Genomic DNA, 22109 nt, shown 5'->3' with positions numbered 1-22109 from the left:
CGACCGAGAAACGGCTGAAGTCATGCAGACAAACGTCATGGAAGTCGGTGGAGCTCCTCGGTCGGCGATTTGGTGACATACATTGGCCGAGGAAACGGCGGCACCGGTGAGGTGTTGTATCTACGGCAACGATGGTCGACGGTGGCTAATTTGGCGGCGTCTGGGGCACGCGCTGGTTGATTCGGCGGCGCGAAAAGAGGCTGAGAGAGGCGGGGGGCGCGGGTAGGGTATTGGATCAACGACGGCGTGGCGAGGTGGCGCGCGGGTGAGGGGCTTCTGGGTTTCGCGCGCGCAGGAGGAGGTGTTTGGAGGTTTCACCGCGCGACACACGAGCCGTGGCAGTTTTTACGTTTGGACAGGCGGCTACGTGATCCAAATATGCGTCATTTGGACCAAGTTTTTTGGGCAGCCCTAAATGAGACCCCCAAAAAAATGTTTAGAACTGCTGTTGGAGTTCATTTTTGGTTGAAGTTGGGCAGCTCTATTTTAAGACTGTTGTTGGAGATGCTTTAAGTTTCTGAGTTGAATTCTCGCAAAAGGAAAGTTTGAAGAGCTAAATCATTGCGTAACTTATCGAGACGGGAGATGATGTGGAGTGGTGGAACTGGAATGATCTTGATCTGCCGGCCTTGTTTCTCCCTCGACCCGCCATCATCCATTCATGATCCATCGGCGGCGATCATCGTGATATACAGAGACAAACTTCTTCGGGCCCACCTCCCAGTGGAAACAAACCCACCTTCTCCTCCGCCTTGCGTGCCTACCGTTAAACGCCCTTCCACGCCGGCCGTATTAAACCCAGACCCGCCCCCTTCCCCGAACTAGCCGTTACGCTCCTCTCTATCCCCTCCCACCCCTGAAAATCCATCTCATTACGCCTCAACGGCTATTTACTCCCCCTCCGCCTCCGCTCCGATCGAATCCGATCCCCGCCCCCCATGGCCGCCGCCGCCGCCTCCGTGTCGCCGCACCGGGCGGCCGCCGCCGACCTGCCCCCGCCCCCGCCGCCGCTCCACACCGCCGCGCCCCGCCCGCGCCGCCGCGCGCGGGAGGTCAGCTCCAGATACCTCTCCACCCCCGCCCCCGCCCTCTCTTCCTCCGCCGCCTCCTCCCCGCGCCTCTCCACCTCCTCGTCGCGCGCCTCCTCGCCCACCCCGTCGCCGCGCGCCCACACGCGCGTCGCCACGCCCTTCGCCAACGAGAACCAGCCCCCGCTCGTCCCGCCCTCCACCCGCAGGCGCGCCGTGCAGAAGCTGTTCGGCGAAATCGGCGCCAACCCGCGGGCCTCCGTCTCTTCCTCCTCCGCCGGCGCCCCGCCCCCCAGGCTCCTGCCCCGCGCGTCCAGCGGGCCGGCCCCGTCCACGGGGCGCAGGGGCTACCCGCGCCCCCCGACGCCCGCGCGCGCCTCCTCCTGCCCCTCCGCCGCGGACGACGCCGCGTCCTGCAGCTCCACGGACACCTCCTCCACCCTGACCGACTTCTCCGAGCCTGATGGGATCCTGGTGCCCGCCGCGCCCTGCGAGAGCCCGCCGCTGCTCGGCCCGGCGTCCTGCCGCGGCGTGCGCCTGTCGTCGGAGCTCCGGTCGTCGGTTCCTGAGTCCGGCGGGTCCACGCGCGGGGCGGCCATCCCGCTGTGCCACCGATCGCTTAATTCGGCTCTCTCGAGCTGCCCGGCTCCGGTGGCGAAGGTGATGGCGGCGCCAAGGCCACCGCAGCCACATGGGACGAAACTAGCGGAGATGAAGAAGGCTGTGGTCATTGGGGGGAGAAAGGTTGCCGGGAAGCAGGAGGACGTGCACCAGCTGCGGCTGCTGGACAACCGCTACGTTCAGTACAGGTTTCTGAACGCCCGGGGGGCAGAGGCGGCCAGGGCCAAGGCTGCTGCGGCGGAGGTGAGGCCTTTTTACTGTGACAGAGGATGTAATTTGATCTCCACAATTTGAACGGAGATGCTGATGTTGTTATTGTTTTCATTTTGTTGCGTGTGAAGAACTCCCTGTTCGGACTGGCTGAGAGAATTGCTGGGCTACGAGAATCAGTCGCTGATAAGAGGGCAGAGGCTGAGAAGATCAAGAGGGATCAGAGATTATGCTCAATTGTTGGTGGTCAGGTAACAATTTTTTTGGCATTTTTTGCTATCTGTATATTTTGAAGTGTTGTATAGGCTATCTTAGATAAATCGCATGAGATGAAGCCATCGAAGGGACATGACTCAGCATCACCACCTTAACTGTTTTGATCTCAGTTTGTCCTACTATGAACCAACTGAAGTATGACACTAAATCATATGTTGTCAATTATCTACTCCCAATGGAGTACTGAAATTTTAACCTACAACTACATTCAATATGTGCCCAATGGATATTACGTGTGTGCACTAGCATCGGCACACTTAGGATGATTTATGTGTAAATTTGTTGTTCAAAATAAAAATAATAATCAGCATACATAGTGGGAAATAGAGAATATCAAGTATGTGAGAACATATGCTCTATCAAAAATTAATTTGTTCATTTGCAAAAATGTCAGTTGCCGTATTTGGATCGATGGAGTGATGTTGAGGAGGATTATTCCAGCTGCTTGACAGGGGCAACATCTGCGCTGCATAACGCCTCACTAAGGCTGCCTATAATTGGGGGTGTTCGGGTAAGATTTTGCTTTATTTCACATTCCAGGCATAGATGGCACCAAAATATGTTCGTGATGCAGATAAAATATTATGTTCTAAGACTACTCCTTGCAGGCAAACTATGAGGAAATCTCAGAAGTTCTTAGCTCTGCTGCGCAACTACTGGAGCCAGCGTCGCCTCTTGTTCGAAATTTATTACCAAAGGTGAGAAAACTATCAAATAGCTGTCATGCCTGGATATGTTACCTTTTTGAAATGGTTGTTTTAAATTGTGTTTACTAAATGTTACTACCTCAGATACATAAAAAAGTGTCGCCGTTTTGAACTAACCCCAGCTCAAAACTGGGACACTTATTTTGAATCGGAGGGAGTATATCTTATAGCTGATTGAAAAATAAAATTTGCATATTGATCTTCTATGTGAGAACATATTCAGTATCAAACAACTATATTGTAGTGGATGGAGGTTGTGAAGTTCACCACCATCCAAATTCAATTCTAACTCTAAACACAAGTAGGAAGCTTTATTTGCGATTATGCTAAGCATACAAATCCATGTTCATTTGATTGACAATTGAAAGTTCACACTAAGATATGTTCATACTCCAAAGTGAACATGTATTCGCCCAAAGCTAATGTACTTGATAACTGAGAGTCGCTTTGTTGGCTAGCTGTGCTAGTGTCCAATGATGCCAGCATGCCGTTGCCTTTCTATAAGAAATACCAGGGGAGGCTGGTGTCATTTGTTTTTTAAACTTGTATACTTGTAAGAAATATCCAATCGTTCATAATTGCCAACGCAGTCATATCTGTTTGAAACCTGGAACACCAGAAGTTTTCCCAGCATTATAAATGTCTACTTATATCAATCTGGAATTTTAGACGCGCAAGTAATTTCCTTTATAGATGGCCAAATGTAAAATGTCTTGACTGGTACGAATTCTAAATGAGTTGCATTTTGAATTTGAGGCAGTATCATTTTGAGTTATTCTTGTTATATTGATGCGATCTCATTTTGCTCTTGTCATATAGGTTGAAGAAGTTGATGGCGTGGCCTCCAAACTTGCACAAATAATCACTAGTGAAAGGGACTTGATAGAAGAGTGTGGAAATCTACTAAATCAAGCACACCATATGCAGGTACAATTTTAAATGAATAATTGCACTCTGCTCGGAATATACATCATGTTCTTGTGCGATCCTACCTTTACCACGGAAATATCTAACTGGTTTCTTAAAAATTGCCCGTTACATAGATGAGGGAGTATAGCTTGAGAAGCCAGCTGTTGCAGTTGAGAAGTTGAAGCGATGCCGGAGGAAACGCAAAAAATGAACACGGCACCAAGTCATTTCTTCCGACCAGTGGAGTTAATTGTGCTCACCACTGGAAACATTTTCCAGTAGGAGGGAGAGGTGGCCTGATGATCATATACAAAGTGAAAGGCAGAAGTATCCTTCTGCTCTTTTTCTTGTTGGCGGGAAGAAGTCCTTCTGCTGATCAAGAATTCCTGATTCTTTGTGGTATATATGGTGTTTTTGTCTTTGGTCTCTTGTTTCTCTTATCCTTGTGTAGCCATGGAAAGAATAAACTGATAGAAGCATTGCCCTTTACATAATCAAAATTCGTTGATTCTTTGTGTACTTGTAATATATTGCGTTGCTCAGATAGTGCTGTTACTTTCTTTTTGCTAACAGAACAAATTCTCATTGATGGCTTGGTTGAAGAACGGTGCTCATTTTTGTTTGGATAGTTTGGCATGCACACGTAGCAGTGTTTTTTGCATCTTCCCAGTCAAGTTGCTGGGCAGGGCACCCGTCAGTGGATGTCAAAGAACACTTGCAAGAACTATCCTGGCCCACTTTGGTGGTGTCTGTTGCCTTCGACAGAGGTGTTCTCCTTTGTGATGTAGAAGTATGGGGGTTTTGTGATTGATTGTTGCACGTTGGAAATGTTTGTTGGGTCGACTGTGTGTATGTGGTTTTGTTTGTATTGATTTTTCCTTAATTAACTGAACAATTCTCTTTTGCTTAATTATTATAATCAATGAGAAATGAGACAAAGCTTTTGTCTCTGTTTCAAAAAACGAAGAAGCATCCGGGTCCAACTAATAACCATAGAAATTGAGATCATGGTGACCTGTTGCGAGAAAAAATGTGGACCTAGACAAAACATCGCTGAGAGCTTGCTGGAGACGTTAACTTCTTGGCTAGGATCGTTCCATGAATGTTCTCATCAGTTCGAGGAAGGCAAGGGCACAAAAACTCTTATGAAATCATGTAGTGGGAACAATTATAGCCAACAACAACGGCGTCACGTATATCAACGCTCGACAAATCTCAATTAGGGCAAAAACTATTGTCTAGATCGTAGGGCAAAGATGGCAGACAAAACTACATGTATCTATGCTCACACCAATAAGAACAGCAAGTGAAGGAACAATGCCTTTTTAGAGAGAGGGATAGAGAGAGAGAGAATGTGAAGGAAGGAACGATGCCTATGCCGGCGGCGTTTACTCTAACGATTGATCACTGAACCACAGCTTGCTCGGCCTAATGGGCCGCACGAGCTATCTGATGGGTACAAATCGCTCGCCCGGTACTTCCCTGGCCCTCATGACGAACCATCGGCGCAAGCCATTGTTCAGCTTAAATTATATGTATTTTAGGCAGTTTAAATGATATGTTCATAAATATTAAAAAATATTCATCAATTTGAAAACAAATCACGAATTTAAAAATGTTCCTGAATTAAAAAATACACAAAATAAAATGTTTACGATTTGAATAAACTATTCATGATTTTTTTTTCTTAATTTTGTCGCTTTATTTCCCTTTCCTTTTTATTTTTCACTTTATTTAAATTCATGATATTTTAAAACTCGTGATCTTTCTGAACCAAATATTTTCCAAATTTATGAACTTTTTAAAAGCCCATGAACTTGAAAATTCATAAATTATTTCAAAGTGAATATTTTTAAATTCATTATCTTTTTAAAAATCTATGAACTCTTTGAAAACTCATAACCTTTTTTTCAAAATCATTATTTTTAATTTTTTTTGAACCTTTTCCAAATGCATGAACTCCTTTTAAATTTATGAATATATTCAAATTAATGAACTTTTTAAAAATGCATGAACATTTTTTAAATTCGTATTTTTTACATTATTAGTACATGCTTTTTAATCTATAAAGGGCAAATATGTTTTTTGTTCTTAAACCAGAAGGTGCTAGCAGGCAAGCGGTCTTTTTTTTTTGATAGCTAGCGAGTGGTAAGCTAATGAGAGAGTGGTCCAACTTTTGGGGGGTAAGAAGGTAATGGTAATGTTCATAGGTATAAGAATTGGATCATGAGGGTGACCCAACCACACATGGCCGCCTATTCCTAACATATTAGCATGCTTAGCAAGATTATGAGCTTCAAAACTGAAGTTCCTACACTCGTGTACATAATTGCAAGACTCAGAGTTCTCGATTTTTTTTGGCAAGACTCAAAACCAATCTTTTGGCCTGCAATCTCCCTGAGCACCATAAGGGCCACCAGTTCCTTCTTAAATATCTTCTACCACGCCCTTGCAATTGGAACCGGTGTGAATGTTCCTCAGGCCAACATCGTCAGCGAGTGCCAGAGCTTCCTACAAGCAAGAGCTTGGACTAGAGTAGTTTATTTTTCTTTTATTTTGAGAAGAGGACTAGAGTAGTTTTTTTTTGACAGGCAGGACTAGAGTAGTTTTTCTTTTTGACAGGCAGGACTAGAGTAGTTTTGTTTGGGCTCCCTGCAGCTGCTCCAACAGGAGCCCAAACAAACAGCCCTTTTTGGGCCGGATCCCAGCAGCAGCTTCGCGGGAGCGCTCCAGAAAAACCATCTCCCGCCCCGACTGAACGACACAACCATCTCACGTTAGGGTTCCTCACTCCCGACCGGCGCCGCCACCTGCCCCCATCTCCGGCTGCCACCGGAGTCCCTTCCCTCCTCCCTGAGCCGCCCCCTCCCGCTGCCGAACGCACGGGTGCCACCGACTCCTGAGATCACCGACGCCCAAGCCCTGCTTGGCCACCGAAGGCCCGAGCCGAAGCTCCGACCGCCGCCGCCGCTTGCGATGGAGGCGCTCCGGGAGGCGACGGCCGAGCTGACGGTGTACGTGCACCCCTCCAACGCCGCAGACGTCCGCCTTGCTGTCTCCCGCCAGCTCAGCACCCTCCTATTCTCGTACGTCACCCTCCCCACCGCTCCTTCCCTCGGTATTGCGATGTTCCGTGCGTATCCCAGTGTAGCGTTGCAACGGTGCATCTTTGGGCGCCGGTTTGGTTAGAGAGGTGTAAATTTGATGGGGGAACAGCATGTGAGCAACTTGGATAATGGGCGTTGCTGTTCAGGTATGAAGATCGCTTTGATGGCGTGTTGCTATCACATGAAGTTGAATTCGAAGGTGACAACGAAGATGGCCAAGACAGAAAAGTTGACGGAGACGGGAAAAGGGTTATCAAAGCCAAAATCCTGGATGGTCTGGTACCATATTTTGGCGTACCGGTGACTGCGAACATGCTGCTGTTTTCTCCCCAGCCAGAGATGATACTAGGTAGGTGGACATATAACTCTTCTCAACGTCGCTCTTTCGACGACCTCATATCTGCACGCCAGCTATATGAGATCGTGCGCATTCAATTGTGGTAGAGCGCGTCAGTGCATTTTTCAATGGCTGAATTTGTATGTCATCTCTTGTTCAATCGAGAAAAAGGGAAATTTATAGACACTGCCACTAGTCCCAGCTCAAATTGCTACCATGTCATAACTGCAGTGCTATTTCTGAAAATGCCACTGATATGCCACTAGTCTCAGCTCAAAGTATTTTTACTGAGCTGGCCATATCCCCCCCCCCCCCCCCCCCCCCTAATTGCCCTCAGTCACAGCTGTTATTCTAATGGATGGATTGTATTCTGCATAATCTGATGGACTGTGTTTGCACTTGTGCTTCTCAGAATTTGGATGGATTATTGTTGTTAGATGCCTGCTTGTGCTTGTCAAATTTACATTGCATTAGCTGCCCGTTTGTGCTTATTTTGGTGCAGATTGGCTGCCTTTGCAGCTCAGAACAGGATTAAAACATGTTTTATTTGGATATGCATGTTGCAGAATCAGTTTCCTTGTGTTGCCTGCTTGCTCATCTCTTTCCGCCTCTGATGCAATTCAAGTGAGCACCTAGAGCTTCTGCTCCCAAGTGGCCTTCGGAGCATATCTTTTTTCTGAAAGAGTAGCATATGAGTTAGGAAAATACTCCCTCCGTTTTTATTTACTCCGCATATTAGCTTTGACTTAAGTCAAACATTGTAAAGTTGGCCAAGTTTATAGAAAACAATATGAACATTTACAAAATGTGCATATCTATATGATGTATATAGATATGAACATATATTCAATGATGAATGTATGATTACAGTTTGAACTGAGAGTAGTGGCATTGTTAAAAACTTCCCTTGAAAATAATATTGCGGATGAAGTTTGAAATATGCATGTCTTATGCTTGTTTATTTTTAATTTCAGAAGGGAAAGTTGAAATGCTTGGCAAGGAATCAATTCATGCCATCGTCCTGGGGGTTTTCTCAGCAGCCATTATGGCAGATGATATCCCTGAGATGTTCAAATTCAAAAGAGTAAGATCCACTTTTCTTGATAATCAAGGAATTAGCTGTTCTGATACTAATATAATGTGTTGAATCTTATATTTGGTTTGTTTCATGGAACTTTATAAATGAAACCTTCTCTTTCCAAGTCTCAGTAATTGACTATCAATTTAATTTGTCTTGTTTGGATGCTTCATAAATTGTACTCAACAGAGCTGATGCCCATGGATGTGGAAACTGAACCTTGCAAGAATTGTTTGTTATATTGCGATGCATAACCATTCAGATTCGCTTGTACTCAACAGAGCTAATGCATATTTACTTGTGCATAAAACCATATGGCTTAAAGTTCATCTCTTTTCATGTTGATCTTTAATAGTTGGAACTTGCAAGTATACTGTGTACAGTTCTGAACGTTTTTGACAAATATTACGACCATCATTACTCAATTTTGCCAACTGTTACAAGAACAAGAAGTTAGCTGATGGTGTTCACATTATCAAAAGGTACATGTGACTAAGAAGTCTCTAAAGAAAGTAAACACCAAAATGTGGGAATAGGCCTTGATTTATTGCATCGTAGAGAAAAATGGCTGATACTTTCAACTTGAATGGGTTCGTGAACACAACATGTGATTAACAACTTCTCAATCTTGAGAACTCTGTAGATATAGTAGTTTTAAACACCATCGAATCACTTTAATAAGTTGAGTTTATTGCTTTCACAGAGAGGACATGGAGGAAAATTTATAAGCCAGTCGGACAAGCGGCATGTGATTAAAAAAGGAAGCATGATACGGTTTTCTGTTAAAAGGTATGGGCTCATCCAGTTCCTCTTTTGTCTGGTTCAAATTGCCTTTCCTGGAGTTTTATTTCCAATTTGGCCAGCAACTCTACATATTTTAGATATTTGTATAGCTTTTACTTTGCTTGTGTTACTTATACTGCTGTATGTTGGTGTTATACATGCGTACCTTAGTGTATTAATATTTTTTTCCCTGCTGTGCTGATGAGGGGGTACCCCTAAACCCACCTTGCTTTGAACTTTCAACGATAGCATTCCATAATAACATATAAGGAGTTTGATGGTGTACAAGATGATGGCTTTCTTTAATGCATGAAACTATATACCAGCATGGTGATACTAGAGCTATATAAGGAGGAAGAGGATTTGTACCACCTGGGCGCTCCACCCCCTATATGAACATTAAGTTCAAAAATACCAAGAAATTTGAAAAAAAAAACTGACAGTATACCGATATCAAACTTGGGTGTACGATCTACTTTCGTGTGAAATTTCATGGAAAAATACCAGGAAACGTATCCGTGGCAAAAAAGACAAAAATCCTATGTATAGAAAAAAACAGTTTGGATGGATTTTTGTTCGGACAGTATTTCCTTCACCATGGATACCTTTCCGGGTATTTTTTTTCACGAAACTTCACACGGGAGTAGATTGGGAACCCAGGTTTGATATCCCCAAATTTCAGATTTTTTTGGTATTTTTTTACATTTAATATTTGTATAGGGGTGTGGAGCACCCAGGAGCTCCTGTGTATTTTCCTATATAAGGAGCATTAGTTTTGAGCTTATTTAATCATGTACTATGATAACTTCAGAACAAATAATGTATTAGAAACGGACTGAAGCTCATCCCCACAATACATTGAGCTGCATGTGAGAACTATATGAGCATTCACTAAGCGATTTGAAGTAATTTGTATGTTACTCTACTCTTAGTCAAATAGTCATGTGACACTGTATTTTGGGTCAAATAAACTAACCATGTGCCTTTGCCTGATACTCATTTATAGGGTGGACACGGAAATGAATTGTCACATAACTGGATCTTTGATGCCACCTCACACAGGATGCATGCGGTGGCTATCAGTACATGATGCTGAATACGCATCGGAAATTAGCAGGTCTGGTTTTCTAACACATGCTTCCGCGCTATTTTTTAAACTGCCATTTCAATCGGTAGTTCTGTGCGGCAGTTTTCAAAGCTTGAGTAATAAAATGTGTGCTGCTTGAAATTTCCAGTGGTAAAAGGAAACCAAGGGATCATACTAAGAGCGAGCAGAAGGTACAAGGTCGCACAACTGCGAACCGCGAAGATAGCATGGTGAATTCTGAACGACCACGCAAGTCCCGAAAGAGGGCTGTTGGGGAATAATGATGCCCATTTGAAGTAAAAAAAAGCTCATGGACTCACTTGCAATCTTGCTGACTTCTTTCTGGAAACATGGTTTTGCTTGGCTCGGAAGCTGCTTCCCAGTTGCTTCGTGCCAGTAATTTTTTGCGTAGCATCAGTTGTATGATGATGATGTAAAATAGGACAGGTAGTGAGCGCGTAGTATGTTTATCTGGTGTTTTCTGATCTTCCAGGGGTGATCTTGTTTATGAGCAAATCGACAGATTTCAGTTTTGTTTTAGCTGCCAGCTTCTATACCAAGTGGGTAAGTAGTGTCTTTTTTTATCAGGAAGCGACCTTCCCTGGTGCCTGCATAAAGGGTTCATCAAAATGCTAGTATTGCTTGGTGCCTGCATAAAGGGTTCATCAAATGCTAGTATTGCTGCAGGGTGCCATAGGGGTGAGTAACGTCTTTTTTGCCTGCATGAACATTCAGGAGCTATTGGTATTGGGGCATGTAAATTCAGGGCGCATTTTGGAGCCGATAGTGGCGCCAACGAGGAGGCGTTAGTGGAAGGATGAGCCTCCAGGGCTTGTGGCTCCTTTTTCTTTTCTAAACACACCAAGCTCCATTTTTCGTTTGTGAAAACCACACGAGGAGTGTGCGATAATCTGAATTGAAAGGCTGGTCCGTGTAAGAATAGAAGTGGATAACGTGGGTATGGCTCAAGCCATGATCACCAGCGTGTTTCAGCAATTGCTCGATTTCTTGCTCCCGAAGCCTGGTTTCTGAGGAAAAAATATCATATTATGACTTTTCAAACAGAACTTAAAAAAACACAAGTATATTACATTTCTGTAAAATTTCATAATGAAATGCTTTTTGGTGTGAGCTGCAAACAAAGAAAATCATGGACTTATACAGTAAATAAAACAAAATCATGGAGGCAATTTCCATCAGGTCCGGTCTCTAAGTACTTGTATTTATTTTCAGATTTTTTTAACTTAAGAAGTCGACTTTTGCACTTTTGAAAATATACCACTATACTACTTAAAAAGAACGTAAGGTTCTCATTTCACCTTTCTTCTCACCACCCTTTCATCCAACCTTTCATGTATATGATAATAAATCACCTTCATTTACGTATCTTCTGAACCGATTCCACTTCAATTTACTTACCAAAATTATAATCAAAATATAAGGTAATTTACGGCCAGAATTTGATGAACATTTATTTACACAATCGCATTATTATTGACAGGTAAATCACGAGCTAAAGTATTAGAATATTTATATCCCGTTGCAACGCACGGGCATTGTTCTAGTGTCTCTAAAAACACATTGTTCTAGAGGCCTATAGCCAGCTTTCACACCGATGGGTAGATCAATGCAACAGTAATAAAGATCAGATATAAAATTCAAAAATAAAGATCAAATATGTGAATTCGCGGTTGTTTGCTTTGCCATGAATTAATCTAAACTAGATGACCCATTGTGCCCGTGGCGTGAGGATCAATTGCAGCCAAGAAGCCAAGCAACTTATGAAGAACATGTTTTATGAATGATCCCAAGTCCATGAACATGTCAACACGCCTACAAAGACCACAAAACAAGGGAAAATTAAATAAAAAATAAAAAGTGTGCAACGAATTTGGTAAAACAAGTAAATACCAAAACTATGCATTGGAGACATGAATAAGTGCTAGATGGGTATGCTATGAGGGATTTTGGCACTAGAATATATTCTAAAAAGTATGCATAAAATCCAATTGTCGGATTATATGGGGCATTTTCCTTTCTCTAATGGGTATGCTCATATTTTAGTTGATGCTGATTATGTTACTAAATGGGTAGAAGCCATTCCAACCAGTAGTGTTGATCGTAACACATCTATTAAAATACTTGAAGAAGTTATCTTTCCGAGGTTTGGAGTCCCTAGATATTTAATGACTGATGGTGGTTCACATTTTATTCATGGCGCATTTCGTAAAATCTTGGTTAAATATGATGTAAACCATACAATTGCATCACCTTACCATCCTCAGTCTAGTGGGAGAGTTGAATTAAGCAATAGAGAAACAAAATTAATCTTGCAAAAGACTGTTAATAGATCTAGGAAGAACTCATATAAGAAACTTGATGATGCAGTGTGGGCATACAAAACTGCTTACAAAAATCCAATGGGTATGTCCCCGTATAAAATAGTCTATGGAAAAACATTTCATTTACCTCTCAGTTAGAACATAAAGCTTATTGGACAATTAAAGAACTCAATTATGATTTCAAACTTGTCGGTGAAAAGAGGTTATTTGATATTAGCTCTCTAGATGAGTGGAGAACACGAGCTTATGAAAGTGCCAAGTTATTTAAAGAAAAAGTTAAAAGATGGCATGATAAAAGAATTTAAAAATGAGAATTTAATATCAGTGATCAAGTTCTATTGTACAATTCTCGTTTTAGACATTTTGCAGGCAAGCTTCTTTCCAAATGGGAAAGGCTATACATCGTTGAGGAGTTCTATCGTTCTGGAGCCATCAAGATCAGTAATGCCGATGGGACTAGTCCGAAGGTGGTTAATAGGCAAAGAATTAACATTATATTCCAAGTACCCCATTAACGTTGAAACCAATATTATTCAAATAATTACAGCGGAGGAATATCTAAAAGAGACCTTCCAGAATGTTCGAGAATCCTGAAAAGGAATAGGTGTGTGACACCGTAAGTAAACCGACTCAAAAAATTCCATATAAATATTTTCTGTCAGTTTGGAATATTAGAAAATTTGGAAATTGGAAACAACTGAGAAGGTCCACGAGGAGACCACAAGATAACAGGGCGCGCCCTACCCCTTGGGGGTGCCCAGATGTCTTGTGGGCCCCTCGTGTACTTTTCCGACTCCGATTTCTTCCCAAATATTTGTTTTGCAAGATAAAAATTCATTGTATATACTTCCCGATGTTTTGACCATTGTATTGCAAGTTTCTCCTTTGTTCTTGTTTCGGGCTATTTTCCTGGCAAGGTCATGAAGCCAAGCCCATAATGTCTTTACAAGATTCGGATGGGTAGAGCTATGTATCTCACTACACCTCAAATCCTTGGGTCTAAGGTGATGTTGATCCTTACGAGTGGCCAACAGATGAGGAGGAGGATGCTGATTCGGAGATGCTGGATCACTCAAGCGGGGAGGAAGAGGACTTCTCTCTACCTCAACCAGGAGACATGAATGTGGAGTTCAAGAAGTCCAGTCTGCCAAATATGATGAAGGCCCATAAGGTTCAATTCACCCCTTTTCGCCATGTGCAGGAAGATACGGACAAATTGCGCCGCAAAATTTGGGATCTTGAAAGAGAAGTCGATAAGCTGAAAGAGGACATTCGCATCCTCAAGTGGAAGGACAAGCCTACCACTTCATCACCATCATCACCAAAGAAGAAAACATGAGTACACGGGTATGGGCACCACCCTTGGCTTGCTCCAAGCTTGGGGGAGGTGCCCCGGTATAGTATCACCATCACTTTTATCATCATTACCTATCTTAGTTCGATCCTTAGTTATTTCATGATTTAGAAAAATAAAGTATTATTATGAATTAGTTTTGAGTGCTTGTTTTGCAATCTATCTATCTATCTAATCGAGTGTGAGAGTTATATAATAAAGAGTAGTTTGAGTTTTGTTGCTTTACTTTCTTGTTTTAATCTACGCAAAAATAAAATTTCATATGATAATCCCATGGGGAGTAATGACTTCACATATAAGAGGTATAATTGATAAAATTTATTAGAGGCTTGCAAACATAGCATTGGTCATTGATCCAATTCATGAAAGATTAATGAAGGAAGATAGGTTTTACATATAAATACACTTTGGACATATTTTATGATTGTGAGCCCCCATCAATTATTTTCAGGTTGACCAAATAGTTTATGTTGGACAAGGAAGAATTATGTTTGCTTATATTCGTATAGAAGTTATATTGTCATGGATCCTCTAACATGTGGTGCTTGCTCATAATCTTTTGCTAGCCAAAACTTTGTCCTAAGTAGAGATGCTACTTGTGCATCCAAAAGCCCTAAACCCAGTTTCTTGTCACGAGAGTCCATTATATCTACCTATGGATTGAAGATCCATCAAGTAAGTTGTCATCGGTGCAAAGCAATAAAAATTGCTCCTAAATATGTATGATCTTTTATTGTATGGGAAAATAAGCTTCGTATGAACTTGTGATGGTAAAGAAATAAAAGCCACAAGCTGCATAATAAAGGTTGCTATCACAAGGGGCAATGTAAAGTGACATTCATTTGCATTAAGAGCTTGCACGTCCAAATAAAAAGAAGCGCATGACAACCTCTGCTTCCCTCTGCGAAGGGCCTATCTGTTTAATTTCCAGTTTTTGTTATTATGCAAGAGTCAATAATTTTCATCCTTGTTTCAATCTTAATCATTCTCCACTTGGCAAGCATCATGTGGTAGGGAAAGATCCAGGCACACATATCCGGTTGATCATGAGTTAGCCAAGTCGCACCCTTGTAAACGAGATCATCATCATCAATATCAATCAAGCAGGAAGTAGGCCATTACCTCCATCAAGAGGGGCCAAACCTGGGTAAACCTTTGTCTTCCGATTTCGACCAACCTCGTTCAAGCTACTACCTCGCAGCGATGGCCTCACGACTAAGTCCTTTCACGAGGACATCTGATACGTCCATTTTGCATCATGCTTTTATGTTGATATTTATTGCATTATGGGCCGTTATTACACATTATGGTACAATACTTATGCCTTTTCTCTCTTACTTTACAAGATTTACATGAAGAGGGAGAATGCCGGTAGCTGGAATTCTGGACCGAAAAGGAGTAAATCTGAGAGACCTATTCTGCACATCTCCAAAAGTCCTGAAAATTTATGGAGAATTATTTTGGAATATATAAAAATATTGGGCAAAGAAATACCAGAGGGGGACCCACCAGTTGGCCACAAGCCTGGGGGCGCGCCCCTAGGGCTTGTGGGCCCCCTGGCAGGTCCCCGGTGCCCATCTTCTGGTATATGGAGGCTTTTGACCTGGAAAAAAATTAGAAGGGAGCTTTCGGGACGAAGCGCCGCCGTCTCGAGGCGGAACCTGTTCTGCCGGAGAAACTTCCCTCCCAGAGGGGGAAATCGAATCCATCGTCACCACCAACGATCCTCTCATCGAGAGGGGGTCAATCTCCATCAACATCCTCACCAGCACTATCTCCTCTCAAACCCTAGTTCATCTCTTGTATCCGATCTTTGTCTCAAAACCCCAGATTGGTACCTGTGGGTTGCTAGTAGTGTTGATACTCCTTGTAGTTGATGCTAGTTGGTTTATTCGGTGGAAGATCATATGTTCAGATCCTTAATGATATTCAATACCCCTCTGATTATGAACATGAATATGCTTTGTGAGTAGTTATTTTTGTTCCTGAGGACATGGGAGAAGTCTTGTTATAAGTCATCATGTGAATTTGGTATTCGTTTGATATTTTGATGAGATGTATGTTGTCTTTCCTGTAGTGGTGTTACGTGAACATCGACTACATGATACTTCACCATGATTTGGGCCTAGGGGAAGGCATTGGGAAGTAATAAGTAGATGATGGGTTGCTAGAGTGACAGAAGCTTAAACCCTAGTTTATGCGTTGCTTTGTAAGGGGCTGATTTGGATCCACATGTTTCATGCTATGTTTAGATTTATCTTAATTCTTCTTTCGTAGTTGCAGATGCTTGCGAGAGGGGTTAATCATAAGTGGGAGGCTTGTCCAAGTAAGGACAACACCCAAGCACCGGTCCACCCACATATCAAATTATCAAAGTAACGAACGCGAATCATATGAGCATGATGAAAACTAACTTGACAGTAATTCCCATGTGTCCTCGGGAGCGCTTTGCTTTATATAAGAGTTCATCCAGGCTTATCCTTTGCTACAAAAAGGATTGGGCCACCTTGCTGGACCTTTGTTACACTTGTTACTTGTTACCCGTTATGAATTATCTTATCACAAAACTATCTGTTACCGATAATTTCAGTGCTTATAGAGAATACATTACTGAAAACTACTTGTCATTTCCTTCTGCTCCTCGTTGGGTTCGACACTCTTACATATCGAAAGGACTACGATAGATCCCCTATACTTGTGGGTCATCAACATCTGCTGTGACAAAACCACGAGAGTTGGCACCCACCGTGGGGCTATCGCTCGGTGGTGTTGAGTTCTTGGAGGGAGCTCTCCCAGGGATCGAGGGATATGCTATCAGCCGCATGACCAAGAGTCACCGTGGCAAGCTCTACATCGACGATTCAGGCTGGGGCCCCGAGGGCGACTCAATCAAGTGTGGGTACCGAGTCCCCTTTGGCAAGATCCACGTCTTCATCGGCAAAATTGGTGAACCAGGACCCGAGCCGGATATCTGCACCGACACCGTCGAGCCGGCTCGGGGCAGCAACCCGCCCGGGCTCAAGCCGACTGGAACCATGTTTTTGTCAGTTTCACCTAGGGGGTCGATCTCGCAGATAATTCCGCGTCTAGTGGGGACACCCTTGTCTACTCCGACGACGAGTCATCAATCGGGGACACGGAGTCGATCCGCCCGCTGTATGATGGTAGACTTGGGGGCTACTCTGATGATGAGTCAGCCCTGGACGACCATGAGCCGCTCCATCGGACCACCATCTACATGGCAGGCACTGCGCCGGTCCTCAATTCTACTGCAGCAGGCACCATTGAAGGAACCGACGCTTCAACAACCGATCCAAATGCATCTGGCCCGGTCAAGCCACCGGCTCAAGTCCTCTCTGAGTTGGTCATTTCGTTAACAACGCTCCTTGAGTCGCCATTGATGGCTGAGAACCAAGTGGAGCGCAATGCCACGGTAGCTAAGCTTCGAGAGCGGATGGCTAAAGCTCGGGAAGACATCAACGCTGAGAACGCTCGCATGACACAGCTACAAGCCCAGATTCATAATGAGATGGAGGTCCTGAGGACGGAAGCCTGGCGCATGGGCCTACGATAGAATTCTTTAGATGTGGTTCATAGGAGAAGGCATGAGACTCGCCTACCCACTGATCTCGAGCCGAGGCATCTATTTAATACACTGGGGCTGGAACGAGCACCCCAGGGGCCCCGGTTATACCCCAATTGAACCGAATTGTGTCCCTAGATGGAGATGGGCGGCCATCTCTGATACTCTCCAACGTATCTATATTTTTGATTGTTCCATGCTGTTATATTATCATTCTTGGATGTTTTACAATCATTTTATAGCAACTTTATATCATTTTTTGGGACTAACCTATTGACATAGTGCCCAGTGCCAGATGCTGTTTTTTGCTTATTTTTTACATCGCAGAATATCAGTACCAAACGGATTCCAAACGCAGCGAAACTTTTTGGAGAATTTTATGGACCAGAAGGAACAAGAACGGCCAAAGAAGTACCAGAGGGGTGCCCTGAGGGGGGCACAACCCACCTGGGCGCGCCCCTGGTGGGTTGTGCCCACCTCGGTGGCCTCCTGCACCGCCTCTTTGCCCTATAAATACCCAAATATTCCAGAAACCCTAGGGGAGTCGACGAAACACAATTCCAGCCGCCGCAAGTTCCAGAACCACGAGATCCAATCAAGACACCATCGCGGAGGGGTTCATCATCCTCATTGGGGCCTCTTCGATGATGCGTGAGTAGTTCATTGTAGGCCTACGGGTCCGTAGGCAGTAGCTAGATGTAACTCTTTTTTGCGGTGTGTGTTTGTTGGGATCCGATGAACTTTGAGTTTATGATCAGATCTATATATCCATGAAAGTTATTTGAGTTTTGTCTCTTATATGCATTATTATTTATAGCCTCGTATTTCTTCTTCGAATCTTTGGTTTAGTTAGGCCGACAAGATCAATTTTTCTTGCCATGGGAAGAGGTGCTTTGTGATGGGTTCGATCGTGCGGTGTTCTTTCACAGTGATAGAAGGGGCAGCAAGATACATATTGATCGTTGCTATTAAGGATAACAAGATGGGGGCTATTCCTACATGAAAAGATCTTGTCTACATCATGTCATTGTTCTTATTGCATCACTCCATTTCTCCATGAACTTAATACACTAGATGCATGCTGGATAGCGGTTGATGTTTGGAGCATTAGTAGTAGATGCATGCAAGAGTCGGTCTACTAATCTTGGACGTGATGCCTATATATTGATCATTGCCTGGATATCATCATAATTATATAAGGTTCTATCAATTGCCCAACAGTAATTTGTTTACCCACCGTGTGCTATTTCTTGAGAGAAGCCACTAGTGAAATCTACGGCTCCCGGGTCTATTCTTTATCATATTTGCTTTGAGATCTATTTTTATTTGCTTTTGTTTTTAGATCTATTATTCCAAAAACCCAAAAATGCCTCGGTGCACTTTATTATTATTATTTATTTTATTTTGCGTTTTATCAAGATTTATTTATCCAATCTACCACAATTTTATCCCGTCAACTTGACAATTTCTGGCGCCGTTACCCGTAAGAGGGATTGAGAACCCCTCATAAGCGTCGGGTTGCAAGTATTTGTTCTTTGTGTGCAGGTACCGTTTACATAGTGTTGCTTGGTTCTCCTACTGAATTGATAACCTTGGTTTCATAACTGAGGGAAATACCTACCGTAGCTGTACTGCATCATCCCTTCATCTTTGGGGAAATACCGACGTAGTTCAAGCGACATCAAAAGGAATTTCGAGCGCCATTGCCGGGGAGGATCGAGTCAAGATAGTCTCCCGACAACTCGCCAATTTCTGGCGCCGTTGCCGAGTAGACACCATCAACATCTATTAGGTTCCTAATCACAAATCTCCTCTCCTTGCAATTTACATTATTCACCATTTGCCTCTCGTTTTCATCTCCCCCACTTCACAAAAATTTGTCGTTTTATTCGCCCTCTTTTTCGTTCGCCGTTTTCTCGTCAGGTCTGTTTTTGTGTGCAATCTTGTTTGCGTAGTCATGATATCTCAAGAAAATACCAAGTTGTGTGATTTTTCCAATACCAATAATAATGATTTTATTATCACTCCGATTGCTCCTCCCGCCACTAGTGCGGAATCTTGTGATATCAATGCCGCTTTGTTGAATCTTGTTATGAAAGATCAATTTTCCGGTACTCCTAATGAGGATGCCGCGTCCCATCTAAAAACATTCATAGAATTATGCGATATGCAAAAGAAAAAAGATGTGGACAATGACATTGAAGTTGAAATTATTTTCGTTTTCTTTGTGAGATCGTGCAAAAATTTGGTTTTCTTCTTTGCCTAGCAATAGTATCGATTCTTGGGATAAGTGCAAAGATGCTTTTATTACTAAGCATTTTCCACCCGCAAAAAAATATTTCCCTTAGAACTCAAATCATGAATTTTAAGAAACTTGAGCATGAACATGTTGCGCAATCTTGGGAAACAGTGAAATTGATGCTAAGAAATTTTCGTACTCATGGTTTAAATCTTTGGATGATCATACATTTTTTTATGCGGGATTGAATTTTGTTTCTAGAAATCTTTTAGATTCCGCTGCGGGTGGTACTTTTATGGAAATTACTTTGAGTGAAGCTACTAAATTGCTAGACAATATTATGGCAAATTATTCACAATGGCATACCGAAAGAGCACCTACTAGTAAGAAAATTAATTCGGTTGAAGAAATTAGTACGTTGAGTGAGAAAGTTGATGCTCTTATGAAATTGGTTGCTAATAAAAGTGCTCCTATTGATCTTAATGATGTGCCTTTGTCCACTTTGATTGAGAAAAATAGTGATCCTGTAGATGTGAGTTTTGTCTCGCGAAACAATTTTAATGACAATGCTTATAGAGGTAATTTTAATCCTAGGCCGTTTCCTGGAAATTCCTCTAATAATTATGGTAATTATTCTTAAAATAATAATAGGAACACCTCTGATCTTGAGAATAATATTAAAGAATTTATCAATGCTCAAAAGGCTTTCAATACTACGATAGAAGAAAAATTGAATAAGATTGATGATATGTCTAGAAGCATTGATAGAATTTCTCACGACGTAGAAAATCTCAAGTTGAAATTTTTTGTGCCTAAGGTTGATGAATCAATTAAAGCTTTATATGTTTCTATGGATGAAAGTAAGAAAAGAACCGCTATGCTTAGAGCTAAAAGAGAATTTTTAGAAAGAGCGTTTTCTAGTGATTGCTTTCATAAAAATGATGAAGATCTTAAAATGATTGGTGTTTATTCTATTGAGTCTTTGTTTAGTAAAACTAAAATTGATGATAAAGGGACTGAAGAAGAGTCAACTTTAGCTAGAAGGCGTCCCGATAAATCAGAGGGTGAAAATTTTGTTGAGAAAATTGATAAAAGTGGGTTTGGAGAGGCCAAAACTTTAACTAGTGATGTGCCCACTCTTTTGGATTACAAAGACTTTAATTATGATAATTGCTCTTGTTGCAATCCATGATAAATTCACCCCATGCTTATGAACAAAATAAAGCTTTTACTAAACATATCATAGATGCCATGATGAAAGCTTTAGAAGAAAAGTTGGAATTGGAGATTTCAGTCCCTAGAAAATTACATGATGAATGGGAACCTGCTATCAAAGTCAAGATTAAAAATTATGAGTGTTTTGCTTTATGTAATTTGGGGCTAGTGTTTCCACAATTCCGAAATCTTTATGTGATGTGCTTGGTCTTACCGATATTGAAGAATGTTCTCTTAATTTGCACTTGGCGGATTCTACTATTAAAAAGCCTATGGGAAGAGTTAATGATGTTCTTATTCTTGCAAATAGGAATTATGTGCCCACAGATTTTATCGTTCTTGATATTGATTGCAATCCGTCTTGTCCTATCATACTTGGGAGACCGTTTTTACGCACTATAGGTGTCGTGATTGATATGAAAGAAGGGAATATTAAATTTCAATTTCCACTAAGAAAGGGTATGAAAAACTTCCCAAGAACAAGAATTAAGCCACCATATGAATCAATCATGAGGGCATCCTATGGATCTAAAGCCAAAGATGATAATACTTGAATCTATGCATTATGCCTAGCTAGGGGCATAAAACGATATCACTTGTTGGGAGGCAACTCAATGAATAAATTTTATTTTTGCCTTTTTATTTTTGTTCTTGAGTGTTTGCACAATTATGCTACTGTTATGATTGTGTTTTTTGTGTTTTAGCTAGTGTTTGTGCCAAGTAAAGCCTTTAGGATCATGCTGGGTGATAGTTGTTTTGATCTTGTTGAAAAACAGAAACTTTGTGCGCGAGTAACAGAATTGTTTAAAACTACAGAAGCACGATAAAATTCTGAATTTTTTACACAAGATTTATATACAAATTTCCTACATTGTCCTAATTTTTCAGAATTTTTGGGAGTTACAGAAGTATACAAAGTTTTCAAATTACTACGGACTGTTCTGTTTTTGACAGATTCTATTTTCTTTGTGTTGTGTGCTTATTTTGATGAATCTATGGTTTGTATTGGAGGGTATAAGCCATGGTAAAGTTGGAATAAAGTAGGCATAATGCAAAAAAATAAAATTTGAATGGGTTTGCAACAGTACTTAGAGTAGTGATTTGCTTTGTTATACTAACGGATCTCACGAAGGTTTTGTTGAGTTTTGTGTGATTGAAGTTTTCAAGTTTTGGGTGAGATCACGATGGATGAAGGAATAAGGAGTAAGAAGAGCCTAAGCTTGGGGATGCCCC

At 42.1% G+C, this 22109-nt stretch overlaps 2 protein-coding genes across 2 annotated transcripts; both read left to right on the top strand.

Moving 5' to 3' along the window:
* Positions 1-923: 923 nt before the first annotated feature.
* Positions 924-4340, top strand: LOC109779847 (uncharacterized). Its single transcript, XM_020338468.2, has 6 exons — positions 924-1892; positions 1991-2110; positions 2530-2646; positions 2744-2833; positions 3662-3769; positions 3886-4340. Exons 1-6 carry the CDS (start codon positions 939-941, stop codon positions 3931-3933), a joined length of 1437 nt encoding a protein of 478 aa, XP_020194057.1. The 5' UTR covers positions 924-938; the 3' UTR covers positions 3934-4340.
* Positions 4341-6488: 2148 nt separating this feature from the next.
* LOC109779850 (uncharacterized) lies at positions 6489-10683 on the top strand. The gene is made up of 6 exons (XM_020338471.4): positions 6489-6837; positions 7005-7207; positions 8170-8279; positions 8977-9062; positions 10063-10173; positions 10292-10683. The coding sequence occupies exons 1-6, from the start codon at positions 6728-6730 to the stop codon at positions 10422-10424; spliced, it is 753 nt and encodes a 250-aa protein (XP_020194060.1). The 5' UTR covers positions 6489-6727; the 3' UTR covers positions 10425-10683.
* The last annotated feature ends 11426 nt before the right edge of the window (positions 10684-22109 follow it).

This window comes from Aegilops tauschii, chromosome 5 (assembly GCF_002575655.3).
Source record: "Aegilops tauschii subsp. strangulata cultivar AL8/78 chromosome 5, Aet v6.0, whole genome shotgun sequence".
NCBI lineage: Eukaryota > Viridiplantae > Streptophyta > Magnoliopsida > Poales > Poaceae > Aegilops > Aegilops tauschii.
The sequence above is the reverse complement of the archived record's forward strand: the minus strand, read 5'-3'. Positions and strand labels throughout refer to the sequence as shown.